At 29.4% G+C, this 26956-nt stretch overlaps 1 protein-coding gene and 1 long non-coding RNA gene across 2 annotated transcripts; both read left to right on the forward strand.

Annotated features, from left to right (window-relative positions):
- The first annotated feature begins 385 nt into the window (after positions 1-385).
- Positions 386-1091, forward strand: LOC135952481 (C-type lectin 37Db-like). Its single transcript, XM_065502435.1, has 2 exons — positions 386-601; positions 666-1091. Exons 1-2 carry the CDS (start codon positions 394-396, stop codon positions 881-883), a joined length of 426 nt encoding a protein of 141 aa, XP_065358507.1. The 5' UTR covers positions 386-393; the 3' UTR covers positions 884-1091.
- A 17964-nt stretch (positions 1092-19055) lies between these two features.
- Positions 19056-19836, forward strand: LOC135952136 (uncharacterized). Its single transcript, XR_010576018.1, has 2 exons — positions 19056-19413; positions 19481-19836. It is a non-coding gene; the product is annotated as an uncharacterized LOC135952136 (long non-coding RNA).
- Positions 19837-26956: the final 7120 nt, after the last annotated feature.

Consider the following 26956-nt stretch of genomic DNA (forward strand, 5'->3'; position numbering starts at 1 on the left):
GGCGTTTTTAGGACAATGCTCGCTTCAAATGAATCAATTGCGTTCGGCACACGTTCCATGTGATGGTCTGGCCAGATTTCAGCAGCTCATAATAGATAGGACCGTTTACCTTATCTTAGCGCTTAATACAATTAGAAAGCCACAACTGGATTTTTTTCTTGTGGTTTGTATTAAAATGATGACAATAGTTTTATTAATAAGCAATCATGATTTTGATAGTATGATGGTTGTACTAGAAGTTATTAAGGCTTACTATAGCCTCATGTTTTATTATTAGAATAATATGTATCACTTAATAAATAAATATAATTAATTTTGTTATTCATGTATTTCCAAGAAAATAATAAATTATTAATACAATTAGTTTCTTTAAAACACTCAACCAATACAGCAATGATTTGTAAAATCTCTTTAATAATTTTAATAGTTTTTAGCTTCTTTTTCATAACTATATCAAGCCATAAGATTTATTTTATTTCACTTGATAGATTAAACTGGGATGCAGCCTTCAGTAATTGCAAAGCTAAGGGCATGAATTTGGTAAGCATAAAAACTAGGGAGGAAATGGAATACTTAAAGCAATTTCTTAAGGAAACTTATGGTAAATAAAATACTACTTTATAATACAAAACATTTTTAAAAATCAGTTCTTTTTTTAAAACAAGGTGGCGTTTCACCTTTATGGTTGGGAGCCTATCGTGAGAACGGTCAGTATGTATGGTTTGCAACTGGTGAGAAAATCAAAAATTTCTTTTGGCATGCGGGAGAACCCAATGATAAAAGTGGCAATGAGAACTGTATTCATACATGGGAGACGGATTTTGATTGGAATGACAATGATTGCGAACTAGAATTGGGTTTTATTTGTGATTTAGAAGTTTGATATAACTAATTAAGAGAGTTCATGTGCTAAGCAGTTGATTCGAAAATTTATTTTCTTAAATTCGTATACAATTTAGAAATTAGCACTGTTTACCCTAGGGTTTTGTGCGAAACAATGATAATGTAAGAATATCTTATAATTTATTAAACAAAATTTATTTAAAAGTTACATTTAAATTATTTTTTTTAATAAATTTAAAATAATAAAATTTCTTTTAGATTTTCATCATTAAGTTTTTAAAGTTTTTAAATATATAGGTTTTTAAAATATATTTTTTTTTATTTTACGAGCAGTTTTCTACAATTTTGCTATGCCTATAATGATTATATATATGGCTGAAATCAACTTCACGAAGGCCGAAGACATGTGACAGAGCCTAATCTTCTTATCAACAAATCGGATATGGTAAAATCCCAGAATTCTTTAATATATTGGCTATGAAAACATTTCAATGCACAGTGGGACCAAATCAAAATTTTTTGAAAATATATCTGGTATTTCTATAAAATTTGATATGGGCATAGCCAAGGACTATTCCAGTTTAAGTATTAAAATGGGGCCAACAACTGGTCCAGGGGCGGCGCTATGGTGACTCAAAGTAGGGTACCTTCGACATGTAAAATTTTCAATGCCATTCGATTTCAAAGATTTTTCGAAAGCAATCGGCTAGCGCACAGTGGGGGATCTGAAAAAAAAGTGGAAATAAATCTGTAACTTCTAAACGAGTTGCCCGATTTTAATAAAATTTACCATGGCCATAGAAAAAAAAGGTGTTGGTATGTTTAAGTTTTGAATTTGGGCTTATAACACCAAGGGGGGGCCGAGCCACAATGCCCCAAATTGGGTCACCTCGGATATATCATTAATTAAAAATGATGCCAAATTTTTGTTCGATCCGATTTGAAAGATTTTTATATATCTATATGGAATCTACTAGACGGGATCTAAAAAAAAACATTGCAAAAAACATTATCTCTTATAGTTTACGAGTTATTCGCATTTGAAAAGTAAAATTTTATTTTATTTACTTACCTTGGTCTGGTTTTTTGCTAATAACGGATCCAATTCTTTCCCGATTTTCTTGAAATATAATTTTTTTGAATTAACAAGATATGTAATAATCATATTAGGAAAGAATTGTTTAAAAATATCTACTGAGTCAAAAGTTATGTGTATTCAAACTTAAAAAAAATAAAAAAGTATTTTTTTCGCCATTTTTTTTTCGAAAAAAATACTTACATTAATTTTAAATTATACAGAAAATAAGAAAAACATAAATAGTGTGTTTATATTTTTCTGAAAGATAATATTTCGGGAAATATTATAAAAGCAAAATAATATCAATATTCGTATTATTTCGTGATCCAGAGCCTTCCGAAGTAGACCTATTTTTTATATAAATTTCAACTTAAGACAACATTTTCTCAAATCCCATAGCTGCTTTCAAAAAACTAAGACCTGTTTTGTATGTACCAATATGTTCTTCAATATTATGCAAAGGGATTTCATAGCCACGTGCTTGGTGCCTTCAATAAATCAAAAACTCTAAAAAATACCAATTTTGGGATTTTTGGAAAGTTTTTTGGGAATTGTGGGATTGTCTTTAACTATTCACAAATATCTTTTTCACTTTTGGATTTGGATCGAACGTTTCTATATAAATGTTCATTAAAAACGATTAATAAACAAAACTTTTATTGCATTTTAAAAATTAAAATTTTCCAAAAAAATCAGCTATAATTTTTTATTCCCATATTTTTTAAAAAAGTCTTCTATAATTTTTTCAATTCTTAAAAATTTTGTACCTTTGTGAAAAGAGGACATATACGTTGATATATAATATGTATATATTTTCTTTTCCACTAGTCAAATTTATGGATTCAAAATCAACAACAAACAGAAAATTATAAAATCTTACCATTTTGTGGGTGAAAGTAACTAACTGCCAATAGTTAATTCGACTATGGCAGGGCCATTTTGATATTTGCCCTATTGCATATATTATAATCAAAAGACTCTCGACAACAATTCTCACATCAATCAGAAATGAGCAAGCCGGCTTGCGCTCCGGAAAATCATGTGTTGACAAATTAAATAGATATCAAGATGTCATCGAAAAATTAACACAGCTAATCAAAGCCCTGTACAAGAATGTCACTTGCCGTGTGTTATATGAAAAACAGCTGAGCAACAAGATCGTAAGAAAAACTGGTGTTAGACAAGCCCTCTTGTCTCTTCTTTTAAACTGCGTCCTCGATAATGTGGGGCTATGTCCGCTTATATTAACCAAATTTTATTTTGCACGTTTATGCATTAAGTTCACTTTCTATTATATTTTAAATTACTGCTCATTAGGAACAAAAGTGGATTTTTTGATTTTTTTTAAATGTGATACCCAAGAGGTGTCACTGATTGGCCGCCATTCCGACTAAGAAGCCGAACTATTGTCAGACAACTCAAAAACACCTCAGCTCCAAATCTGTGAAATTTTAAATGAGAAAAAAAATTCTAAGCCACTGTGCAAGGCCTGATACAATAAAACAACATATATACAAACAGCGTCACCAGAGATTAATTTTAGGATTGCAAGTTACACAATTATTATTATATTTCATCAATAGTACAGTACTGCTTTAAAAAAAATTAAAAAAAAACCAAGTAAGAGTACTATTTTCGGCCGTGCCGAATCATAAATACCCTCCACCTAAATATGATGATATAACAATTGAAATAATATAACAATTGTTAGAAAGACTAGTTTACACAGAAGATATTTTATATGAAATGTAAACAAATTTTATATATTTAATTCAGTAATTTATAATTGAAGTAAATTCAGATTCTTACCATTCTCAACAGAGTTTGTCATTTATTCCTATTATAAACTATGAAATTTAACAATTTATATGGGGCATTTCACGTCAAGTGAACCAACTTTTGAAATCGATGTCTTCCGATCGCTGAAATTTGCACCAATGTTAGTTCTATTGGATAGTAATTCGGACACCATTTTTTAACAAGATCGGTCAAGAACTCTCTGAGTTATAGGAGGTCAAAATTTTGGCCAAACAGGTGTTTTTTTTATCCATATAACTTATTACCTATTGTTCTTAGTAAAATGTGTCCCAAATAGTTTAGATAGCTATTTATGCAATCTTTCGAAAAAAAAAATTAAAAAAATTTAATAAAATATTTTTGATTTTTTTTTTTAAATCAAAAATATTTTTGACTTTTTTTTCAAAATGGGCCCTTTTTATTTTTTTTAAGAAAGCTTAGGTCTTTTCCTAAGAGACCTATACGGTCGCTTAGTGGGATGCGAGTGGGATATCTATCAAAAAAAATATTTTGTAACTCAAGATTTAAAATTTTTGAATTTTTTTGCAAAATCAAAAACTTTGTTGACATTTTTTAAAAAAATGGACCCATTTTTTATTTTTTTTTTTGCTCAGAAGAAAGCTTATGTGTTTTCCTTTAACACCCTTTTTGTCGCTTAGTGGGATGCGAGTGGGATATCTATAAAAAAAATGTTTTGTAACTCAAGACAAATGTTTTTAAATTGATTTTTTTCATATTTGTGTGTAAGTGTTTCTAAAACCTTAAAAATAAAAACCACAACAACTGACCGATAATAGCCACTGGAGGGGTGCAATATGAGGCCGACCGCTATTAATTTTAAAATTTTAAATCTTGAGTTACAATATATTTTTTTTGATAGATATCCCACTCGCATCCCACTAAGCGACCATATCCATATCCAATAGAACTAACATTGGTGCAAATTTCAGCGATCGGAAGACATCGATTTCAAAAGTTGGTTCACTTGACGTGAAATGCCCCATATATGAGTATAATTTTTGTAGAATTTTAGCATGATAAATGTATTTATAAGAGATTTATGAGTACTTAACTGATTTTTGGAAGTGGACCTTATATGGGAGCTATGGTCAAATATGGACCGATATTCACAAAATCCAGTAGTATGATTTCTAAATATAAACTACGGATGTGTGTGAAATTTTGTTTTGATATTGATATTTTTTAAATATTTATGTAGGTTATTGTGTTTTTCGGAAGTGGTCCTTATATGGGAGCTATAATCAATTATCGGCCGATCTTCATAGAATTACGTACAGCGATTTTGGTATATATGGGGATTATTTATGTCGAATTTTAACTTGATAGCGACATTTATAAGACATTTATGCATATTTAAGAGATTTTCGGAAGTGTACTTTATATGGGGGCTATGGTCAAATATGGGCCGATCCACGAAACATTTTGTAATATAATTTTTTTTACCACGAGTCTTATTTTTGCTGAATTTTATAAGGATATTCCAATTCTGTAGGCATTTATAGACCATAGAACCATATTTTGGGAAGAAATTTCTATGGGAGCTAGGAGAAATCTTCGACCGATTCTTATAATTTTCACCAGAGTTACGCCTTTTATCATAAAAGTAACGAGTGCAAAATTGTATGATATTAGCTGCAATATATTTACAAAAAATATCCAAAAATATGTGAAAATTATAAATTTTTTTTTGAGGTTGTCCTACATTTTGATTCTTAACTTTGGTTCTGCTCCACCGATTTTGCTGATTTTCAATACCAAACTGCTTAGGACAATAACAAACATTCTTTTTGCAACTCTGCTATGTTTGTTTGCGTATTTTGGATGTGAACGTGTTTTACACAGACGGACGGACTGACAGACAGACGGACATAGCTCAATCGGCTTAGAATTTCATAAGGATCAATAATTACACATGATCAATGTTACACACGGAATGACAAACTTATATATACCCTCATTTGTATAAAAATAAGCTGAAAAATAAGGGTATTTGATGAATAGACTACTAATTATTCACCTGGAAGAAGTACTTATTTTTGTTCGCGCTGTCATAAAAATAATCCTTTACATTTTGGACGGAAATAAGTTGTTCTGTTAGTAGAGTTTTTTATAAAGTTATGTATTACAAAAAAAATAAATAAAAAAATGCAAGTCGCAGCCAAGTGCCGAACCAACAACCTTCCGATTGCTAGTCAACATTGTGTTCACTACACCACTGATTAATATTGCACTGTGTGTCAAATAATGATTTTCTGTTTTTCTCTTATTTTAAATTATTTGAATACAAAAATACAGCTGTAAATAATCGTTAAAAATAAATTACTGAATCACACTATCGTTACTGCAAGCGATTATTTATGTCGATAAACATTACGATTGTCGGTTCGTTAAAAGTTAGTGAATCGCACTACTGATGTCAATAAAAGCTCTTTGTTAAAATTAAATAAATAACTATTTGCAATAACTAAACTTACTAACTTTATTAATCATTAATACAATTAGTTCCTTTACAACAGTCAACTAATATAGCAATGAATTGTAAAATTTCTTTAATAATTTTAATAGTTTTTAGTAACTGTTTGATCGCTATATCAAGCCATAAGATTTATTTAATTTCACATGATAAATTAAACTGGGATGCAGCCAACAGATATTGCAAAGCTAAGGGCATGAATTTGGTAAGCATAAAAACTAGGGAGGAACAGGAATACTTAAGGGAATATATTAGTGAAACCTATGGTAAATAAAATACTACTTTACTAAAACTAAACATTTTTAAAAACAAGTAATTTATTTAAAACATTAAAACAGGTTATGATTCAGCTTATTGGTTGGGTGCCTATAATAAAAACGGTCAATTTGTATGGTCTGCAACTGGAGAAAAAATTAATAATTTTTTTTGGCATGCGGGTGAACCGAACGATAGAAGTGGCAAAGAGAAATGTGTTCATACATGGTGGCCGGCTTTTGATTGGAATGACAATGATTGCGAAAATGAAGGTCCTTTTATATGTGATTTAGAAGTTTGATATAACTAATTTGTAGAGTTCATTTGCTAAGGAGAAAAATTAAACAATTTCGCAGTAGGTTTGAAAATTTAATTTCTTAAACACATAGACAATTTTGAAACCAGCACTGTTTTTCGTGGGGTTTTTAGCGAAACACTGATGATGTAAGAATAAATTATTAATTATAATTAATAATTATTAATTGATTTTGATTTTATCTTTAAATAATGTAAGAACGTCCTAAATGATTAAAAATATTCTTTATCAGTATTGGCGAAAATTTAAGATTTTTGCAGATTTTCATATCTTTTTGAATTTAATAGATACATTTTAGTAAAAATGGAATAAATTTTGTATAATACTTATTGGTTATAATATTTAAGGCCTTTGCGACTCTGATGTTATTAAACCCTTTACGACAAGCCGTATAAAGAATATGTATTCTGGATTCTTATAGATAGGAATGTTTATAAACCGATATACATATGGACGTCTGTTCTTACCTTGCACAGTGGCTCGGAAACTAGTTAATTTTGAAAATAATGCGGTATCTAGTGAAAGATTTGAGATACCTAAATGAAAAAATAGTCAGTCCTGAGGTGTTTTTGAGTTGATTTGTATTTACATGGGTGCTAGCGAACAGCCCCTAAAATTGCTCACCTCGGGTCTACGAAACTATGCACATTTTGCACTAAAACTTTAAAAACTTCATGAGAAGGCAAGGTTTGTGAGTAGATTATCCAAAACCGAAAACCGATCAACCGGTTTTTCATCTTTTTAAATACCAGCGGTTTCGGTTTTTTTAACATATATATGAAAAACTTTGATACTATTTTTAAAATACATAAAATAATTGCATAAAAATAGAGCCTTAAGAATTAAAAAATGCTATATTTCCGAAGATGTACACAATTCTTAACACATTTCATATTAGCGTACACAAATAAAAACAAGTAAGAAAGTATGGTCGGTCAAGCCCGACCATATAATACCCTACACTAAGTAAAAGAGCAAAAACACTTTTCTTTTAAAATTTCAATAATTCATATTTTTGAGTGATTTTCGGAAGTTGGCTTTATATGGGGGCTATGACCAATTATGGACCGATCACCATGAAATTAGGTCGTGTGATTTATGGCTGAAAGTTTACTATGTAGAATTTTTGAGTATACCGACATTTTTAAGCGATTTATGTACGTTAAAGTGATTTTCGGAAGCGGGTCTATATGGGAGCTATGACTAATTATGGACCGATCGTAACAAAATTTGGTCACATGAATTTTGTATATATAAAACTTATTTGGAGCGCAACTTGTGGGGATACATTTATAAATTAAACATTTATGACCGATAAAGTCCAATTTTGGAAGGACATTTGTATGGGGGCTAGGTGAAATAATGGACAGATTTCAGCCATTTTCAACAGGCTTGGTCCCTTGGCCGAAAAAATTATATGTACCAAATTTTATCGAAATATCTTCAAAATTGCGACCTGTACTCTGCACACAAGGTTTATGTGGACAGCAAGCCAGACGGACGGACGGACATCGTTTAATCGACTCAGAAAGTGATTCTAAGTCGATCGGTATACTTTAAGGTATATATACTCATAATACCCTTCCCACTATGGTGGTGTAGGGTATAAAAAGTACCGCTGAAGCACCAAAATTATATTGGTCACCAAAACCTCCGGTGAATGTGTTACATTGCTTTCAACGAGCTAGATATGGTTTGTGCGGTTCAGAAGTGGTGATTTTGTCACGGAAGATAATGATAAAGTGTGCATACCATCAATCTGGAAAATACCAAACCGTTCCCGATGTTTAAGGTTGTTCTAAAGGAATGGCGATTAACGAACTTAAAAGAAACGTTAGTATAACACTTTTTGCATGCAATATATGAATAAACGTTAACATTTTTGAAAGGCGGCAAGGTTTGTGGAGCTTTTGAAGAGTAAATTATGACTTGAAGACTGATATTGCAGTGAGATTAAATAATTTTATAAATTTTTCGGACACTGTCCAAAATCAATTTTGGAACAAAATAGCGACCCGATAATTCTGAAAGTTCATGTTGAATAGATCATTTTTGTAGAGTGAACTTATAGTTCAAATGCTGTGAGTTTCTTTTTTATAGTGAGTCAAAGTTTAATTTCTTGATCTAAGGGAGCGTTACACAGAAAAAACAATTTTTTAAATTGTTTCAATTCAAATATATATCACATATTGAACTGGTTTCAATTATTTTATAATTGAATCAAGTATTCGTGTGCTCAAAAACAAAATTTTCTGATATTTTCTATTGAATTTTGTGTTTTGAATTTGATAATTTTGACAATTAAATATACAATTTTCGTTATTGGTTGAACTTTAAATACAAAAATTATTGAATAGATAATTTTCGCAATTTGACCCTCCAGAAAATCAAAAACAGTCCTTTCAAAATATTTATTTAAAGATTAAAATATTCTACGAAAATTTTTTACGGAAAATTTCAGTGGGGATCACCAAAGATACCAAAGTTGTAAATAAAGCTCTTTACGCTTGATTAGCATAATTGCACGCCACCTTGGATCTCATATTTTTTTAAAGAATCACCATATATCCATTTATATATTTAAATTATAGTCCTTAAGAACATCTACAAAAACTTGCATACATATATAAGTTATGTCTTTTAGTTCATGAGAAATTTAGGTTTATTTATTTTTTTTTAATTTGCTCGATTTGGTTTTCGGTTTTCGGAAATTTGGGATTTTTTAAAAGTTTTTTGGGAATTGTGGGATTGTCAAAAACAATTCAATAATTTCTTTTCCACTTTTCAATTTTGATTAAAAACGATTCATAAACAAAACTTTTATTGGATTTTAAATATTAAAATTTTCCAAAAAAAAACCAGCTAAGATTTTTCAGTCCAAGGAAGATAAAAAACCTGAAATTATAATTTTTAAATGTGAATATCTCATAAACTATAAAAGATAAAATATACAAAATATGTGTTCCTTCTACACATACACCAATCTTTCAAATATGATCGAGAGCAAACATTTGGCATTATTTTTAATTTTTCATATTCCCGAGATAACCCACTTTAAAGTCCAAATTCGAAATTTAAACTCGGCTGCACATCATCTATGGTTAAGAAGTTGCAGATTTATTTCCACTTTTTTTTAAATACCCCATTGTGCAGCGTCATCAGATATTATGTTATGGCGCAAATTAAAAAAATTGGAAAGCCACCACTGAATTTTTTCTTGTGGTTTCCAATAAAACAATAACACAATTTTAATATTATGATGGTTGCTCTAGAATTTATTAAGTCTATATTTATCTGTATTTATTTTTGAAGCGATTTATAGCTACTGTTGTCAATAAAAAACTCTTTGTAAAAATGAAATAAATCACTATTTGCAATAAATGAAATTATTAACTTAATTAATCATTAATACAATTAGTTTCTTTACAACAGTAAACCAATACAGCAATGATTTGTACACTTTCTTTAATAATTTTAATAGTTTTTAGTAACTTTTTGATCGCTATATCAAGCCATAAGATTTATTTTATTTCAATTGATAAATTAAACTGGGATGCAGCCAACAGAAATTGCAAAGCTAAGGGCATGAATTTGGTAAGCATAAAAACTAGGGAGGAACAGGAATACTTAAGGGAATATATTAGTGAAACCTATGGTAAATAAAATACTACTTTACTAAAACTAAACATTTTTTAAAAACAATTTATTTTTTATTTTAAAACATAAAAACAGGTTCTGATTCAGCTTATTGGTTGGGAGCCTATAATAAAGACGGTCAGTTTGTATGGTCTGCAACTGGAGAAAAAATCAATAATTTTTTTTGGCATGCGGGAGAACCCAACGATAGTAGCGGCAAAGAGAAATGTGTTCATACATGGTGGCCGGCTTTTGATTGGAATGACTATGATTGCGATGGTTCAGCCCTTTATATATGTGATTTAGAAGTTTGATATAACTAATTAAGTTCATTTGCTAAGGAGAAAAATGAAACAATTTTGCAGTAGGTTTCTTAAATACAATTTAAGAATTTATAAACCCGCTCTGTTTCCCTGGGGTTTGACATAAGAATACATTTGTTAATGATTAATTTTTTATGATTTTATTTAAATGATTTTATCTTTAAATAAAGTAAGAACGTCCTAAGTGATAAAAAAATATACACTATCAGTATTGGAAGATTTGAATAGCTCCGACTTACTCAATTATCTCTTGAGTTATTTTACATTTAGCTCTTCAAACTTCACGATCGCTCATTATTTTGATATCGAATTGTGATAACAACTGATATGTGTTTAGAAACGTAAATGTATTTATTTTCAATAAACCGTATTTTTTCCCAACGGGAAAAAATTCTTGGACTTCACTTTGTAGCCCTTCCAAAGACCTATTTACACATTCTAAAAGATGCAATACACATTCCACTCTGCCTGCTCTCAGTAGACGTTCTAGAAGGGCTTTGCTTCTCCTTTTTAAAAACCTTCACACACATTCAAAACTGCTTGCTTTTGCAATCATTCCTATATCGCTGGCTTAACATTGCAAAGGCTCTAAGTCCATATTTTAAAATTTTACAAAAGACACAAAAAACATTCAAACTTTTTTTGCGTAAATATTTTTGAATTCTTTAAATGCAATTTTTTTTGTATTTTTCTTTGTTTTCTATATGCGTACAAGCAAAATGTATTTGCCGAGATAAAAGGTTTTTTTGACTTATATTTTTCATTTGCGACCCCACAAAGTATATATATTCTGTATTGGTATAGATAGCGAAGTCGATATAGACATGTCTGTCTGTTCGTCTGTCAGTCTGTATGTTGAAATCAACTTTCCGTAGCCCCCAAAATAACTTATATACATGATTCATACAATGAATGGACCTACAATGGGTTAAAATCGGGAAAAATATCTTTTAACCGGAATTTTTTTTCATCAAAAAAATAGTTTTCCCATAAATTCTTTTTTTTTAATTTATTAAAAACTAAAAAAAAATTTAAAAAAAAATTTGGAAAACATATTTTTAAAAGGCCTTTTACAGCATCTTTTTCCCGCTGGGTTCTGTCGCAAATAAAAGCGAAAAGTATAGTTTAAGACAACGGCTTAAATTGCCATTCTCTGTTTGGAAACTAATACACTTTTACACTAATACAATTTTACAATCACACTGGTATTATTAGAATCTGATATTGACTCAATAAATTTCTCCTTAAACTGCTGCTCGCTGTCTCTCTTTATATACCAGCGTCATCTTCTGGAAATTTCCAGCATAATCAAGCACAAACACTCGAGAATGTTCCATTTATAGAATGATCATGCAAGGCTTTTAAAACAATTTTCGTAAAAATATGTAAGTAATATTAAAATAATATATATTACTTAATTTATAAAGATTTACTAACTCAGATTAACTTCAAAGACTTTCTACAGATGTCAATAAATAGTCTTTGAAAAAAACCCAAATAAACCACTGATTGCAATTATTTATGTTATTCAAGCATTTAAAAGAAAATATAACACTAGCGGTTTCTTTTACACAATTAATTTTGTTATTCTAGTATTTCAAAGAAAAATAACTTAGTAAATCATTACTACAATTAGTTTCCTTACAACAGTCAACCAATTTAGCAATGAACTGTAAAATCTCTATAATAATTTTAATATTTTTAAGCACTTCTTTGTTATCTATATCATGCCATAAGATATATTTTATTCAAAATCGTAAATCTTTAAACTGGACTGCAGCCAGCAGTGATTGTAAAGCTAAGGGCATGAATTTGGTAAGCATAAAAACTAGGGAGGAACTAGAATACTTAAAGGAATATATTAAACAAACCGATGGTAAATATAACTCTACCTTGTATTTAACATTGTAAAAAACTATATATATTTTTTTTTAAATTTAAATACAGATCTCATTTATCCTTACTGGTTGGGAGCCTACCGTGTAAACGGTCAATATGAGTGGACTGCAACTGGTGAAAAAATCTAACAGTACTTTTGGCATATGGCAGAACCCAACGATAAAAGTGGCAATGAGAATTGTATTCATACATGGGATAAAAATTTTTATTGGTTTGGTAATGATTGCGAAAGAGAATTTCCATTTATATGTGATTTGGAAGTTTGATAATGGCAATAAATTTAATCAAACTGTTGTTATATATACTAATTAAGAGATTTCATTTGCTAAAGAGAAACATTAAATAATTTTTCAGTTTAATTAATAGTGCAGTTGAATTAAATACATATACATACATATGTATTTAAGTAAACTAAAGTTTTCTTTTGAATTTTAACAAACAAAAAATATATGAAGTTGGAATCGAATAACAAATTATTAACCCTTAAATGTACTTTATATTTTATTTTAAAAGGTTTTGTTTAAGGTTTTATATCCATATATAAGGCGTGTTTTCTTAAGCCCTATAGAACTTGAAATTGTAAAAATAACACAAAAAGTATAAAAGTACAAACCAAAAAAAAATTTTAATTCGAAATGTCATACATGATTTTAACATTTGAGAATGATTTCGGGCACTGCTGGCAGTATGTCACGAATAATACGACCAAAGATTGCCTTTTCAAATGTGCTTTGTCAATGTTTATAGCAAAGGCAAGACGAAACGGTAACTACAGCCGCTTGAATTCAAATTTGAATCTACATTTGAATCAGCTACTAAAAATCTCTTAAAGGAATAGACTAACCCATCTCCTGTCAAAAACCTAAGTGGTGAGAACGTATTAGTAATAACAAGTAACAGAGCTATATTCGGCTGTGCCGAGTCTTATATACCCTTCACCAAAGTATACTATACCGAAGGTTTGTGTATTGAAAAAAAAACAACAACAAACAAATGTATTTATAAATATTTACTCATGAAAAACACTTCATATACCAACAACATGAAGAAAGTCATAAAACCGGACAATCATACGTATTTACACTACGAATGCTCAGTCAAAACTAACCAAATAAACAAAACAAGTCTTCCACAATTGTATGTTGAAAAAAAATAACAACAACAAAAATAAAAAAATAAACGAAACACACTCAACCACATATTAAGCTAAGTACACACGGTTGTCATATTCTTACAATATTGTCAGAAAATGTTCAATAATTGGTTAACACCCATATGTTTCAACATAAGTTCTCATGGTTGTGTTAACCATTTTCTGAGCATGTTCCTGACAATCTGACAACCGTGTGTACGTAGCTTTATAAACAACTCTCTCTAGTTGGGTATTTATATTTCATATAAACACACAACTAAACTTGTGTTTTCTTTTTATGTTATTATATACATATCTACATGATTTCATGAAACACTAACAAAATACATGGTCTATTTTGTTTTTTCCTTATATCTCGGCCATTTGTGGACCGATTTTCTCGATTTTAAATAGCAACCGAGCCGGAAGAATTCTGGAGATTGATGTATCAATCATGTTTGTAAGTTATTTAGGGGATTTGGAAAGTTGATTTCAACATACAGACGGACATGGCTATATCGACTCCGCTATCTATAAGGATCCAAAATATATATACTTTATAGGATCGGAAATGAAAAATGTAGAAATTACAAACGGAATGACAAACTTATATATACCCTTCTCACGAATCTTTTATACCCACCATCAATGTTTTGGTCTTCTATGGGGACCTGAATCAGTATTTATGAATGAATGAAATTTATGTCAATATCATTATATACAAATTATTTATTGACAATAAAATATTTTCTGATATAGAGGTTATATTATTATGGACTGGTCCTCACAAGAGTTGGTAGAAAGATTAATTTTCATATACAACTTGTTTATTCAATTTTATCACTATACTAGCTAAACCCGGTCCGCGTTGCTGGCCCTTAGGAAACATTTTATATTGCACATCTAATTTAATATACAGTGTCGGACAAAGTCGTTGATACAACCTTCAATGTTAATACATGTGGTGGCATTCGGGCTGGTTCCAATGAATTCAAAAATTCAGTAGGATATTCGAAGGCTTGTTCTTCGTTTATTTTACTGTGCCAATCTATTTGTACTGTATTGTTTCGCCAGGTAGTTTCAAATGTATTTGCTTATTGAGCTTGCTAGCATCATAATTTGTTGGTGCCACAATTGCATGTTCCCACAGCCAATCCGAATTGTTGTAGTTGGTTGTAGGACTTGGGAATATTTTGACGACAACGTCTTGAATATTCATTTGAATTTGGCAGAAGTCCGGGAATGAAATCTCATTTGTGGAGAGATCAATTGGAATTTTTCCATTTCCGATGTCCAACAATTGTTTTGAGAAAGTTTCTGCAGAAGGGTATTGCTGCGCATTTTTGTTGATAGCGTTCGGCTTCTGTAGCTTCATTTCCAGTGAAATAAATTTGAAGCAACTTCGTACTTGGGAAGCGGGATCAAATTCTGTGGTACATTTGGCTTTGAACTTTAAAGGTGGGCATGAAACCGACGCACAGTGGTATGAGAATAAAAAAAGATGGAAATAAATATGTAACTTCTAAACCCTTACGCCGATTTTAATGCGCAAAGAGGAAGTGTAGTCGAGTTTAAGTTTTGAATTTGGATCTCATGAGTCCACCAGGAGCGGGACCAGGGGTTCCCAAAGTAGGACACCTCGGGTATGTTCAATTTTTAAAATGATCCTATTTCTTCGTTTGTGTTCCGATTTAAAAAATACACATAGAGAATCTCCTCGTCGAGCACTATATAAAACCTCGTCGTAGCTATCAATTATCTCTTATAGCTTAGGAGATATTCGCATTTGAAAATTTAATTTTCAACATTTTTACCCACGTTTAGAAATATTCCCCGATTTTATCCATTTTTCTTTTATAGGATTAACAATAGATCTATATATCAAATAAAGAAAGAAGTTTTTAAAAATCATGACTGAGTCCAAAGTGACATGCATTTGAATTTAAAAAATTTAAAAAAGCGATTTTTCGCAATTTTTTTGGGAAAAAAGTACTTTTATTCTTTTTAAGTTATCTAATAATTTTCTAGGAGGATGTATAATGAATTTGTACTTTTTGAAAAGATAACTTTACGCGAAATATTATAAATAAAAAAAACACTTATAATTTTTGATTATGGATATTATAACCAAAAAACGAAAAAATCACATTTTTGGGATTTTTCAAGAATTTTTTTGGGAATTGCGGGATACTTGATAACAAATTTCAAAATTTGTTTTTATTTTTCCATTTTAAATAGAAAAATTTACATAACTGTAAAAGTTCATTAAGAAATATTCATAAATAAAAATTTTATTTCAATTTGAAAAATGTGTATCTATGCAAAATTCAATAAAAAGCATTTTTTGTCATATTTTTCAAAAAAGTATTCCATGAATATTTTAATTGTCAAAAGTTATATACATTTTTGAAAAGTAGACAAAATCCTCTATCCATTGATATATAACATGTCTACCTTATGTTTTTTACGTGTTAAATAAATTTTGGAAAACTTAACAACTCGCTGAGAATTTACCTAGCACTGTTATTTACATTCATAAAAATGTTATTATGTAGGCAACATGATTTTTTATGAAATTATATGTTAGGTAAATTCTCAGCGAGTTGTTTAGTTTTCCCTAATTTATTTGACACGTAAAAAACATAAGGTAGACATGTTATATATCAATGGATAGAGAATTTTGTCTACTTTTCAAAAATGTATATAACATTTGACAATTAAAAAATTCATGGAATACTTTTTTGAAAGATATTACAAAAAATGCTTTTTATTGAATTTTGCATAGATACAAATTTTTCAAATTGAAATAAAATTTTTATTTATAAATATTTTTTAATGAAATTTCATAGTTATGTAGAGGAGATTCTATTTGTGTAATTTTTTTAAATCGGAACACAAACGAAGAAATAGGATCATTTTAAATATTGAACATACCCGAGGTGTCCTACTTTGGGAACACCTGGTCCCGCTCCTGGTGGGGTCATGAGGTCCAAATTCTTAAAGTTAAACTCGACTACACTTCCTCTTTCCTCAAATCGGCGTAAGGATTTAGAAGTTACAGATTTATTTCCCTCTTTTTTTATTCTCATACCACTGTGCGACGTCATTTGAAAGCATGAGTTGTTCTTTTGGATAATTTGAAAGAAATGTAACTTAGAAACAGCGCATACGGCTCAATAACTGGTGGCAGAATAACTTTACCGTTCGAACAGCACATTCCCGGGGATTCCTTAGGGAACTTCAAAATGCTGCAATGTAAGTAATATTTGTTCATTGTGCCAATCAGTACATCCCTGTGATTTCTGTAGTCATCATAGTTATTGTAATAAAAGTATGATTTACAGTGTTACCCGCTATGCTTTTCTGAAGATTCCGTAAAATTTTATCAAAATCGATCCAGCCGTTTTTGAATCCATATGGAACATATATACACACATCTGTTTTTATACATAGATGGCATTAGCGGTATAATGTAAAAATTTGATTTTTACACACCTCTCCAACCACAGACCGAATATCAAAAATCTGACTATACGGTGTTACCCCCTGGGCTATTCTGAAGATTCCCTGAAAATTTCATCAAAATCGGTCCAGAAGTTTTTTATATATATAGATGGTATTAGCGGTATAATGTAAAAATTTGATTTTGCCACGCCCCTCCGCCCACATACCGAAAATCAAAAATCTGACTCTACAGTGTTACCCGCCAGGTTATTCTGAAGATTCGCTGAAAATTTCATTTAAATCGGTCCAGCCGTTTTTGAGTTCATTCGGAACATACATACATACCCACATACAAACATCCATTTTTATATATATAGATTATGAATGTTAAAGTCATTTTCTGAAGGGGACCATGTATGGGGACTAGGGACAAATGTAGCCCGGTTTCCGCAATACTTTATATATATTTTAATTCAATGCATTAGTTTTTGCTTTGTTATATTTCTACTTAGTGTATTAACGAAATAAATAGTTTTTATTGTTGAAGTTGATGTTTTTTGACATTTAATTAAAATCCCGAAGTCCCGAAAAATATCGAAATCCCGGGATCCCGGGATTTACATTTCTAAAATCCTGAATCCCGGGATTTGTAAAACCCAGTCCCGTTTGGCATCCCTAGTATATATAAGTTTGTCATTCCGTTTGTAATTTCTACATTTTTCATTTCCGTATATATATTCTGGATCCATTAAGCCATGTCGATTAAGCCATGTCCGTCTGTCTGTTGAAATCAATTTTCTGAAGACCCCTGATATCTTCGGAATCCAAGTCTTCAATAATTCTGTCAGACATGCTTTCGAGAATTTTGCTATTTAAAATCAGCAAAGCGGTCCACAAATGACGGAGATATAAGGAAATACCAGGACAACCTCGATTTTTGACCTACATATATCTGGATTACTAAGTCATTAATATAGACAATATGGATATCTAATGACAGATTTTTCAAAGACCTTTGCAACGATGTATATAAGACCATAGTAAGTTGGACCACCAATGGGTCAAAATGGGAAAAAATATTTTTTAGCCCGCATTTTTCAAAAAAAAAATTTTATATTTAAAAAAAAACAATTCGAAATTGTTTTTTTTTCCAAAAACTGAAAAAAAATTTTGTTCACCTAAAAATATTTAAATTTTTTATTTTGAAGTATAATTTGGTGAAGGGTATATAAGATTCGGCACAGCCGAATATAGCTCTCTTACTTGTTTTATAATAAAACTAGCTTTTCAAAACGCTCCGTTTACACTAATCTGCTTCTTCTTACGAATATTAGTTTCTGATATATCATAAAAAAACAAATCAACTTATTTGGAGTTGTTGTTGATTTGTTTTTGACAAAACAACTTAATTCGCAGAGACTGTTGAATTTATCGATAATTATATTATTATTTATCCTTCGTACAATTATTTGAGACAAATAATAAAGTTCTTCAAGGACAAATAATAAAACATTGATCGATTCAACAGTTATTGCGCTCTCCTGAAAAATTTTAAAATTCGACTTAAGTTGTTTTGTCAAAAGTTCACAGATATGTATCATCTACATATAACTTTTGGGATTCTAATTAAAATAAAAACAATACCGATTGTAAAATAGAATGTTTAAAAACACTAAGAAAATCAAGAGAGCCTTCTCATATTAAAATAACATATTGCTCTCTTACTATGTAAAAGCTGAAAAACACTTAAATTAGTTTAATAAATAAATATTTAATCTTACTAATTAAGACGTAATTCCTTTGTAGTGCATCCCATTCAATTCAAACACTTATGTCAATAAAAATACTCTGTGTAAAAACCCAAATAATTTAAAAGAAAATATCTTATCAGCAGTTGTATATAAAAACTTAATAACTCATTGATGCAATTAGTTTCATTGCAACAGTCTATCAAATTAACAATGAATTGTAAAATATCTATAATCATTTTAGTAGTTTTTAGTACTATTTTCGCAACTACAGCTTATCCCCGTAAATGTTGTAGTACATCCCGTAAAATTTATTATGTCGAAAATAATAAATTTTTAAATTGGGATGCAGCCAGCAGTGCTTGTGAAGCTAAGGGCATGCATTTGGTAAGCATAGCAAATAAGGACGAACTGAATTACTTAAAGACATATATTAAAACAATCTATGGTAAGTAAAATAGTACCTTATACCAAACAATTTAATAAACCATATATTTTTTAAAATTAAAATATAGGTCGCATTTATCCTTATTGGTTAGGAGCCTATAAGATAAATGGTCAGTTTGAATGGACTTCAACTGGTAAACAAATCAAAAATTTCTTTTGGCATGAGGGAGAACCCAACAATAAAAGTGGCAATGAGAATTGTATTCATACATGGGAGGAAGATTTTGATTGGAATGATAATGATTGCGAATTAAAATTACCGTTTATATGTGAATTGGAGTATAATAATGAAAAGAGATTTATTGAAACTTAGAATACTAATTAAAATATAAAATAAATTCGCAGTACCATAAAAATGTACACTATTTTTAGCGAAATTAAGAATATTAAATACATAACTATACAATAAAGCAGCATAAAAATACCGTTTGATTTTAAAATATTAATAAGGGACGATTCATTTAAAGTTTTTATTTTTCATTTTATGCATTGATAACAGTTGACAGATTCAGAACTAACCGGACTAAGTATTGTTAAACATTTTTTTAAAACTGTTAAATTTGGGACTTGTGATATTCATGCAATTTTATGATATTTTCGACGTCGGAAAATATGAAATACAAAAAATATTTTTTAATTAATTTTTGTGTTAACATTTAATGTTTCAATTTTTTTTTTTTGAAAATTATTGATACATTATTCCAGAATATCAAATAATTAAACATTATCTGTTTTGGCTCAAATTGTTAGCAACGCAAAAAGTGCAAAATAAATGTCAAACTAATGTACACTTTTATAAAGTTTTGCAGCTATTTGTGCCCTATACCTACATAGTGGGGAGGGTATTCCGCATTTGTGCTGATGTTTGTAATACCCAATAATCCCATCTGAAAGTTTACCGATTGATCCCGAATCGCTTTCTGAGTAAACCTTGTAGGCAAAGTACAGGTCGCAATTTTGAAGAAATTTCGATCAAATTTGGCACATGTCTATTGAAACTAGCTGAAATTGGTCCATTATTTCACATAGCCCCCATACAAATGTCTTCCCTAAATAGAAATTTATTGCTCATAAATGTTTCAGAAATATATAGTAGAGTGTCCCTAAGAATTAAATTTTTTGAAATGTTGAGACGGTACCCCCAGAAAACTTTCGTAATGACATAAAATACTACCAAACATTTTTTTTAGCTTGTTCTAATTTAGTTTTGAGGTGCATTTACAAGGGGAAAAAATGCATTTTTTTCAGTTTTTTGTAAAAATTTTGCCATTAAATAATTACTTTTGCAATTTAATTTAAAAGAATCGAAATGTGTACTTAATTGTCGTTCTAATAAGACATAAATGAATAGAAAATATTTAAAATTACCTGGACTATATTCTTCTGAATAGTTTTTACTTAAAAATCATAACAGTAAGGAAATTCGGCTCATTCGCCAAAATATGGCCAAAATATTAGTTTTTCTCGATAATCGCAAAATTTAAATCGCAGGTACGGAAAAACTATAGGAGGTATTGTCATATTATTTCACACTTTTATTCCCTATTATGTTGTCAATAAATCCCCATGTGATGATCAAAAAATTCTGAAATTTGTTTAACAAAATTTTTAAAAATTTGAAATTGGAGTTTTGAAACTGCCGTTAAAAAAAATATTTTTTTTGGTTATACTGCGAATAGGTTAACGGTATTCTATGAAGACAAAAACTCATATACTAGTTAATATGGATATATACTAAGTAAAAATAGGCTTTTATTTTAATATTTCTCAAAATATGTTAATTTTGTTCCTAAATTTCATGTTCTAATGGCCTGGCGATTTTTTAATAACTTTAACATTTATGAACCAATTTTTGTCTTTTATATCTTATTAGAACGACAATTACGTACACATTTGATTCTTTTAAACTAAATTGCAAAAGTAATTATTTAATGGCAAAATTACAAAAAACTGAAAAATGCATTTTTTCCCCTTGTAAATGCACCTCAAAACTAAATCGCTAAGTCGTCACGGGTTGCCCTTCTTAGAACAAGCTAACATTTTTTTTGGTAGTATTTTATGTCATTACGAAAGTTTTACGTAATGACATAGTTTATGTCATTACGTCTCAACATTTCAAAAAATTTAATTCTAAGGGATACTCTAATATATATGTACATATGTATCTAAATATATCCTGTATATACAGTAAATCCCACCCAGTTGGCGATTTTGGTTACCATTTTTTTACGAAAATTAGTGGGACCTCAAAAAAACGTATCATCAGTTTTTGTCCAACAGCTAATTTAGACTTGGTGATACCGCTTAACTGTATATGACAATAATATAGCTAAGACTCCACCAAACAATTTTTGTTAACATTTTTCCCAAAAAAATTGTTTTTTCGTGCACTTCTTTTGAAAAATTATAGGAAAATTTTTAAGGTACAAAGTGGTTTTTGTGAGCTATATAGAGTGCATATAGATGTTCAGAATGCATTGATATGTTCACAAGAATTGTAGAACTTTACCGTAGCTACAATTCAGATAAATATTGTTAGTTAAAAATAAGTAAGAACGCTATATCCAGCTGTGCCAAAAAAATAAAAAATCGGGTTAAAAAATATTTTTTCCGATTTTTAAAATTTTATTTTTTAAATTAAATTTTTTTTTAATTTTTTTAAACTTTAATATAATTTTTTTTTGTTTTTTAAATTTTTTTTGGTGAAAAAAAAATTCGGGTTAAAAAATATTTTTTCCGATTTTGACCCATTGTAGGTCCTACTTACTATGATCTTATATACGTCGTTGCAAAGGTCTTTGAAATATCTATCATTAGATATACATATTGTGTATATTAATGACTTGGTAATCCATATATATAGGTCATATTATATATATAGGTTAAATCATATACATATATAGGCCATCCATAGATATAGGTCAAAAATCGAGGTTGTTCTGGTTTTTTCCTCATATATCAGCCATTTGTGGACCGATTTTGCAGATTTTAAATAGGAAACTTCTCGAAAGCATTTCTGACAGAATTATTGAAGATTTGGATCCCGAAGATATCTGGGGTTTTCAGAAAATTGATTTCAACAAACAGACGGACAGACAGATGGACATTGCTTAATCGACTCCGCTATCTATAAGGATTCAGAATATATATACTTTATTGGATCGGAAAATTATATTGTGGAAATTACAAACGGAATGACAAACTTATATATACCCTTCTCACGAAGGTGAAGGGTATAATTCAGAGTCCCTGGAAGTTATTCTAAAGAAGTACAAAAAAAATTTCTTTCGAATTTTTGTCAATAAAAGTATACGAAAAAGCTAATAGAATTTGTCTGGCAAACTCTTAGCTATATTATTGTCATATATAGTTAAGCCGTATCACCAAGTCTGAATTGGCTGTTGTCCAAAAACTGATGACACATTTTTTCGAGGGCCCACTGATTTTCGTGATTTTTGGAGGCCGTAAAAATAAATTGATCACCAAAATCGCCAAACTGAGTATAGAGTATTAACACCCTTTGGTACTAGAATCAGGCTTATACTGTCATGACCTTGTGTTTTTTGCACTGTGTAATTAGTCATAGCTACCATGCACACTTCCGCAAACACTTTATCGACCATAAATCTCTTAAAAATTTTGGAATCCAAATATAATTTAACAAAAATAAATTTTATATAGAAATAAATCACACGGTCTAGTCTAGTCTCATGTCGATCGGTTCATAATTGCTCATAGCTCCCATATGAGGCCCATTTCCGAAAATCACTCACGAATGTAAATGATTGAAATTTTAAAAGATACATTTTTGCTCATTTTCTCAGTGTAGCTTATTACTTTTAAACTTGTTTTTATTTATTATTTAGATTAATTTTATCACAAATAAATTAATTAAATAAATATTTACTAACTGCATCTGTTTAAATGGGCAAAGTCCAGAAAAAATACATAACAATTAATTTTCTGACGTAAAATAAAATAAGTATCATCATTTCTGTACTCTTTTATTGGGTAAGTGGTATAATTAAATTTCAGCATACAAGAAAAATTAAAAGTGACTGTAACTTATATTTAAATATATCCAAAAATGGAAACTGTAGTGTTAAAGTTGAAATCAAGAAGTTGATTGTTCGAATAAAACGAATAATTCGAATAAGAGATTTTAACTTGTTCGAATAATTCGATCACACGTTTAAAATTAATCAAATTATTCGAATAATTTAATTTTTTTTTAAAAAGTAAAGAATGAAGTTTTGATGTTTCTTTTTTTTTATTTTTAAGTATGTATGTACGTCGTAATTATTTTTATTAATGTTTTGTTTATGTTTCGAAAAATTTGTTTGAAAAATATGTACGACATACAACACTACAACATCAATTGTGAATTGGGCAATTAAGAACTTTTTTATGTTGTTCATTAATTCGGGTTTTAAATTGTGTAACTAATTCTTTAGTAAATTAATTATTCACTTTTTCTAAATTATTTATAACAAATTCTATTATACATCAAGCTCTATCAACGTTGCCGAATCTTTGCTTAATAAAGTGGTCTTGGGGAACTACACAATAAAGGGAATCTGTCCAAAGTTTGATATCATTGTCAGTGAACGTGAATTTCAGAAACAATACAATTTTTGTGAGTCATTATTACTAATTTAAATTTGAAATTATGATAAATTTTAAGCAATTTAATAAATCTATATAGAGTAACTTCGGGTATTGTGGACTATGCGTCTAATGTGGACCAGTGTCTTTTTTCAGAAACTATTGAAGGTATGATAAAACTGATTTGTCGTACATTTTACAATTTGTTTGAAACGACAATTGCACATTTGCTTTCATGAGTTATTGATATGTTGACTTTTTATTCTTGTATTGAAATTAATGCGCCTGCTCAACATTTTTTTCGGTTCAAGTAAGAAACAAAATTTGGTACAGTTACTTGGTAGAATTTAATGTTTGGTTGTTTTATATAGTTAAAGTGGACACGTAGTTTTGCATATATTTGGTAAGAATTTAAGCACATTTAGATTATTAGGTAAAAATAACTTTTTACCACTGTAACCCAAGTTCGTGTAATGTGGACCACTTAAATTACTTGATTATGTACTACTGGTCCATATTACCCGACAATAACTATGTACTTTGTAAACAATCTATCTAAGCCAAGAACGCGACTTTTTAGTTTGTATTAATAAAAATATATTGAAATTAAATTTTTTAATCATTCATGATTAGCTGGTTCATGAATTTTATGTATTAAATACTAGTCCACATTACCCTCATATAGTGGTCCATATTACCCAATTTTTTTAATGCTGATTTTTGGGTTCCTTACAATATTTTCACATAAATTTTTTATCCTTTAACGGAAAAAATATTCAACTGCAAAAACCATTAGAGAATACATTAGCTAATTTATTGCTTCACAACTCTTTTAATATCCATATATATTGTGGCCAAAATTTAGAAAAAACAAAACGGTAGTCCACATTACCCGAAGTTACTCTATATAAAAGAGTAACGTTACTGACTGACTGACTGACTGATTCATCATCGCACAGCCTAAACGGCTGAAGCTAGAATCACGAAATTTTAACTGTGGGTTCCAAACGACCCAAAACGATCCGATAAGAAGGGATTTTTGGAAATTCGAACGTTTAGGGGGTAAAAAAGGGTAAAAACGGGTAAATTCGGTAACCTTATATCTTCAAAACTAATAAAGATACAAAAAAACTTAAAATAGCATGTTACTCCATTTAAAAAATAAGCTGACAGGTGTTTCGTACTTTTTGGAAATTCGAAACTTTTAGGGGAGAAAACGGGTAAAAACTGTATTTTGGTACTTTTTTTTGCACCCTATGTATCTTTTAAACCAATAAACATAGAAACAAATTTTAAATCGTATTCTTTAATTAACAAAAAATAAAAAATATAAGTTTGGTACTTTTTGGAAATTCGAACCCTTAAGGGATAAAAATTGTGTTAATTTTTGGTACTTTTTCATAAAATATGTTTTTCAATAATTTGACATAGACATACGAATATTTTATTATGAGCTCCCACCACGTTACAGAAATTTATTTGAATGAAATTGTACCACCTCAATGGGGATATAAAAGGTACCAAAAAGGGGATAAAATCGGGAAAATACATTATATTTGAAATTATTAAGCCAATTTTGATAACTTTTTTAACGTTGGTTCCTGGATTCATACAAAAATTAACTAACAGGGTGTTATTTGGAACTCGAGTACCAAGGTGTATATTGGGCCAAATCCGGGTAATCAGTTTGGTACTTTTTTAAAACATATTTATTCTTGGGCACATTACCACAGATTTTAATATTTTGATACATGCCTTAGCATAAACAATTTTGGCAAAATGGAATATTTTTAAATTTCAAACTTGAGGGGTGTTCAAGTAAGAAAAGGGAAATTGGTACTTTTCTCCTAATGGTACTTTTTTAACATTTTAAATTATTTCAGTTATCGACATTAAAGTTAGCTGATATGTATTTGAGTGAAGTTAGTGTTAGGAATAGGGGATAATATTTAGGTACTAAAATGTGTGAACTGTACTATAGGTACTTTTTTGTTCTTCTAAAGGTACTTTTTTGAAATTTCTATAATAATGAACTTAGAAACATGAAATTAAACATATATGGTCCTAAGTGAGTGAGAATTCTAGGGGGAGACTTTTTGGTACTTTTTCTTTATTGGAATGGTACTTTTTGTAATTTCTTCACCAATGAACCTAGAAACATGAAATAAAGCTTATATATAAACCGAGTGAGTGGGAAACCACAAGTGTGGTTTTTTGGTACTTTTTCTATATTCTAATGGTACTTTTTTGAATTTTCTATAACTATGGACTTAGAAACATGAAATTAAGCATATATGGTCATAAGTGAGTGAGAATTCTGGGGGGAGACTTTGGTAGTTTTTCTTTATTCTAATGGTACTTTTTGAATTTTCTATAACTATGGACTTAGAAACATGAAATTTTTTTTTTTTTTTTTAATACAATTATTATTATTATTATTTGGCTTTTGTTTTTTTTTTTATTATTATTAAATTTATTTTTTCAAATAATTCATTACAATTTGTGTTGCTCCAGCGCCTAATAGGCATTGTTGGAGCGAGTTGGCATTATTTAAATCATCTTACATTTTATATAATTATAAAAAAAAAGAGTGATACAAGTTATCTAAATCAGAAGTTCTTCTATCTGTTGCAATATATATTGTTTCAATTTAGTTTTAAAGGTTGAAATTATATTTAAACATTTTAAATCTTGAGACAAATTATTAAATTCACGACTACCCATGTACTCTATTCGTTGCAATTTATTATAAATTATTCTAATGGTACTTTTTGAATTTTCTGTGATAATGGACAGAGAAATATGAAGTTAAGCATATATGGTCCTAAGTGAGTGAGAATTCTAGGGGGAGACTTTTTGGTACTTTTTGTTTATTCTAATAGTACTTTTTTGAATTTTCTATAACAATGAACTTAGAAACATGAAATTAAGCATATATG

Source organism: Calliphora vicina, chromosome 2 (assembly GCF_958450345.1).
Source record: "Calliphora vicina chromosome 2, idCalVici1.1, whole genome shotgun sequence".
Lineage (NCBI taxonomy): Eukaryota > Metazoa > Arthropoda > Insecta > Diptera > Calliphoridae > Calliphora > Calliphora vicina.

Bases quoted from the DNA above. Each gene is read 5' to 3' on its own strand.
- LOC135952481 (XM_065502435.1), top strand. From the start codon at position 394: ATGATTTGTAAAATCTCTTTAATAATTTTAATAGTTTTTAGCTTCTTT. The intron at 602-665 runs GTAAATAAAATA...TTTTAAAACAAG, and splicing joins ATTTCTTAAGGAAACTTATG to GTGGCGTTTCACCTTTATGG.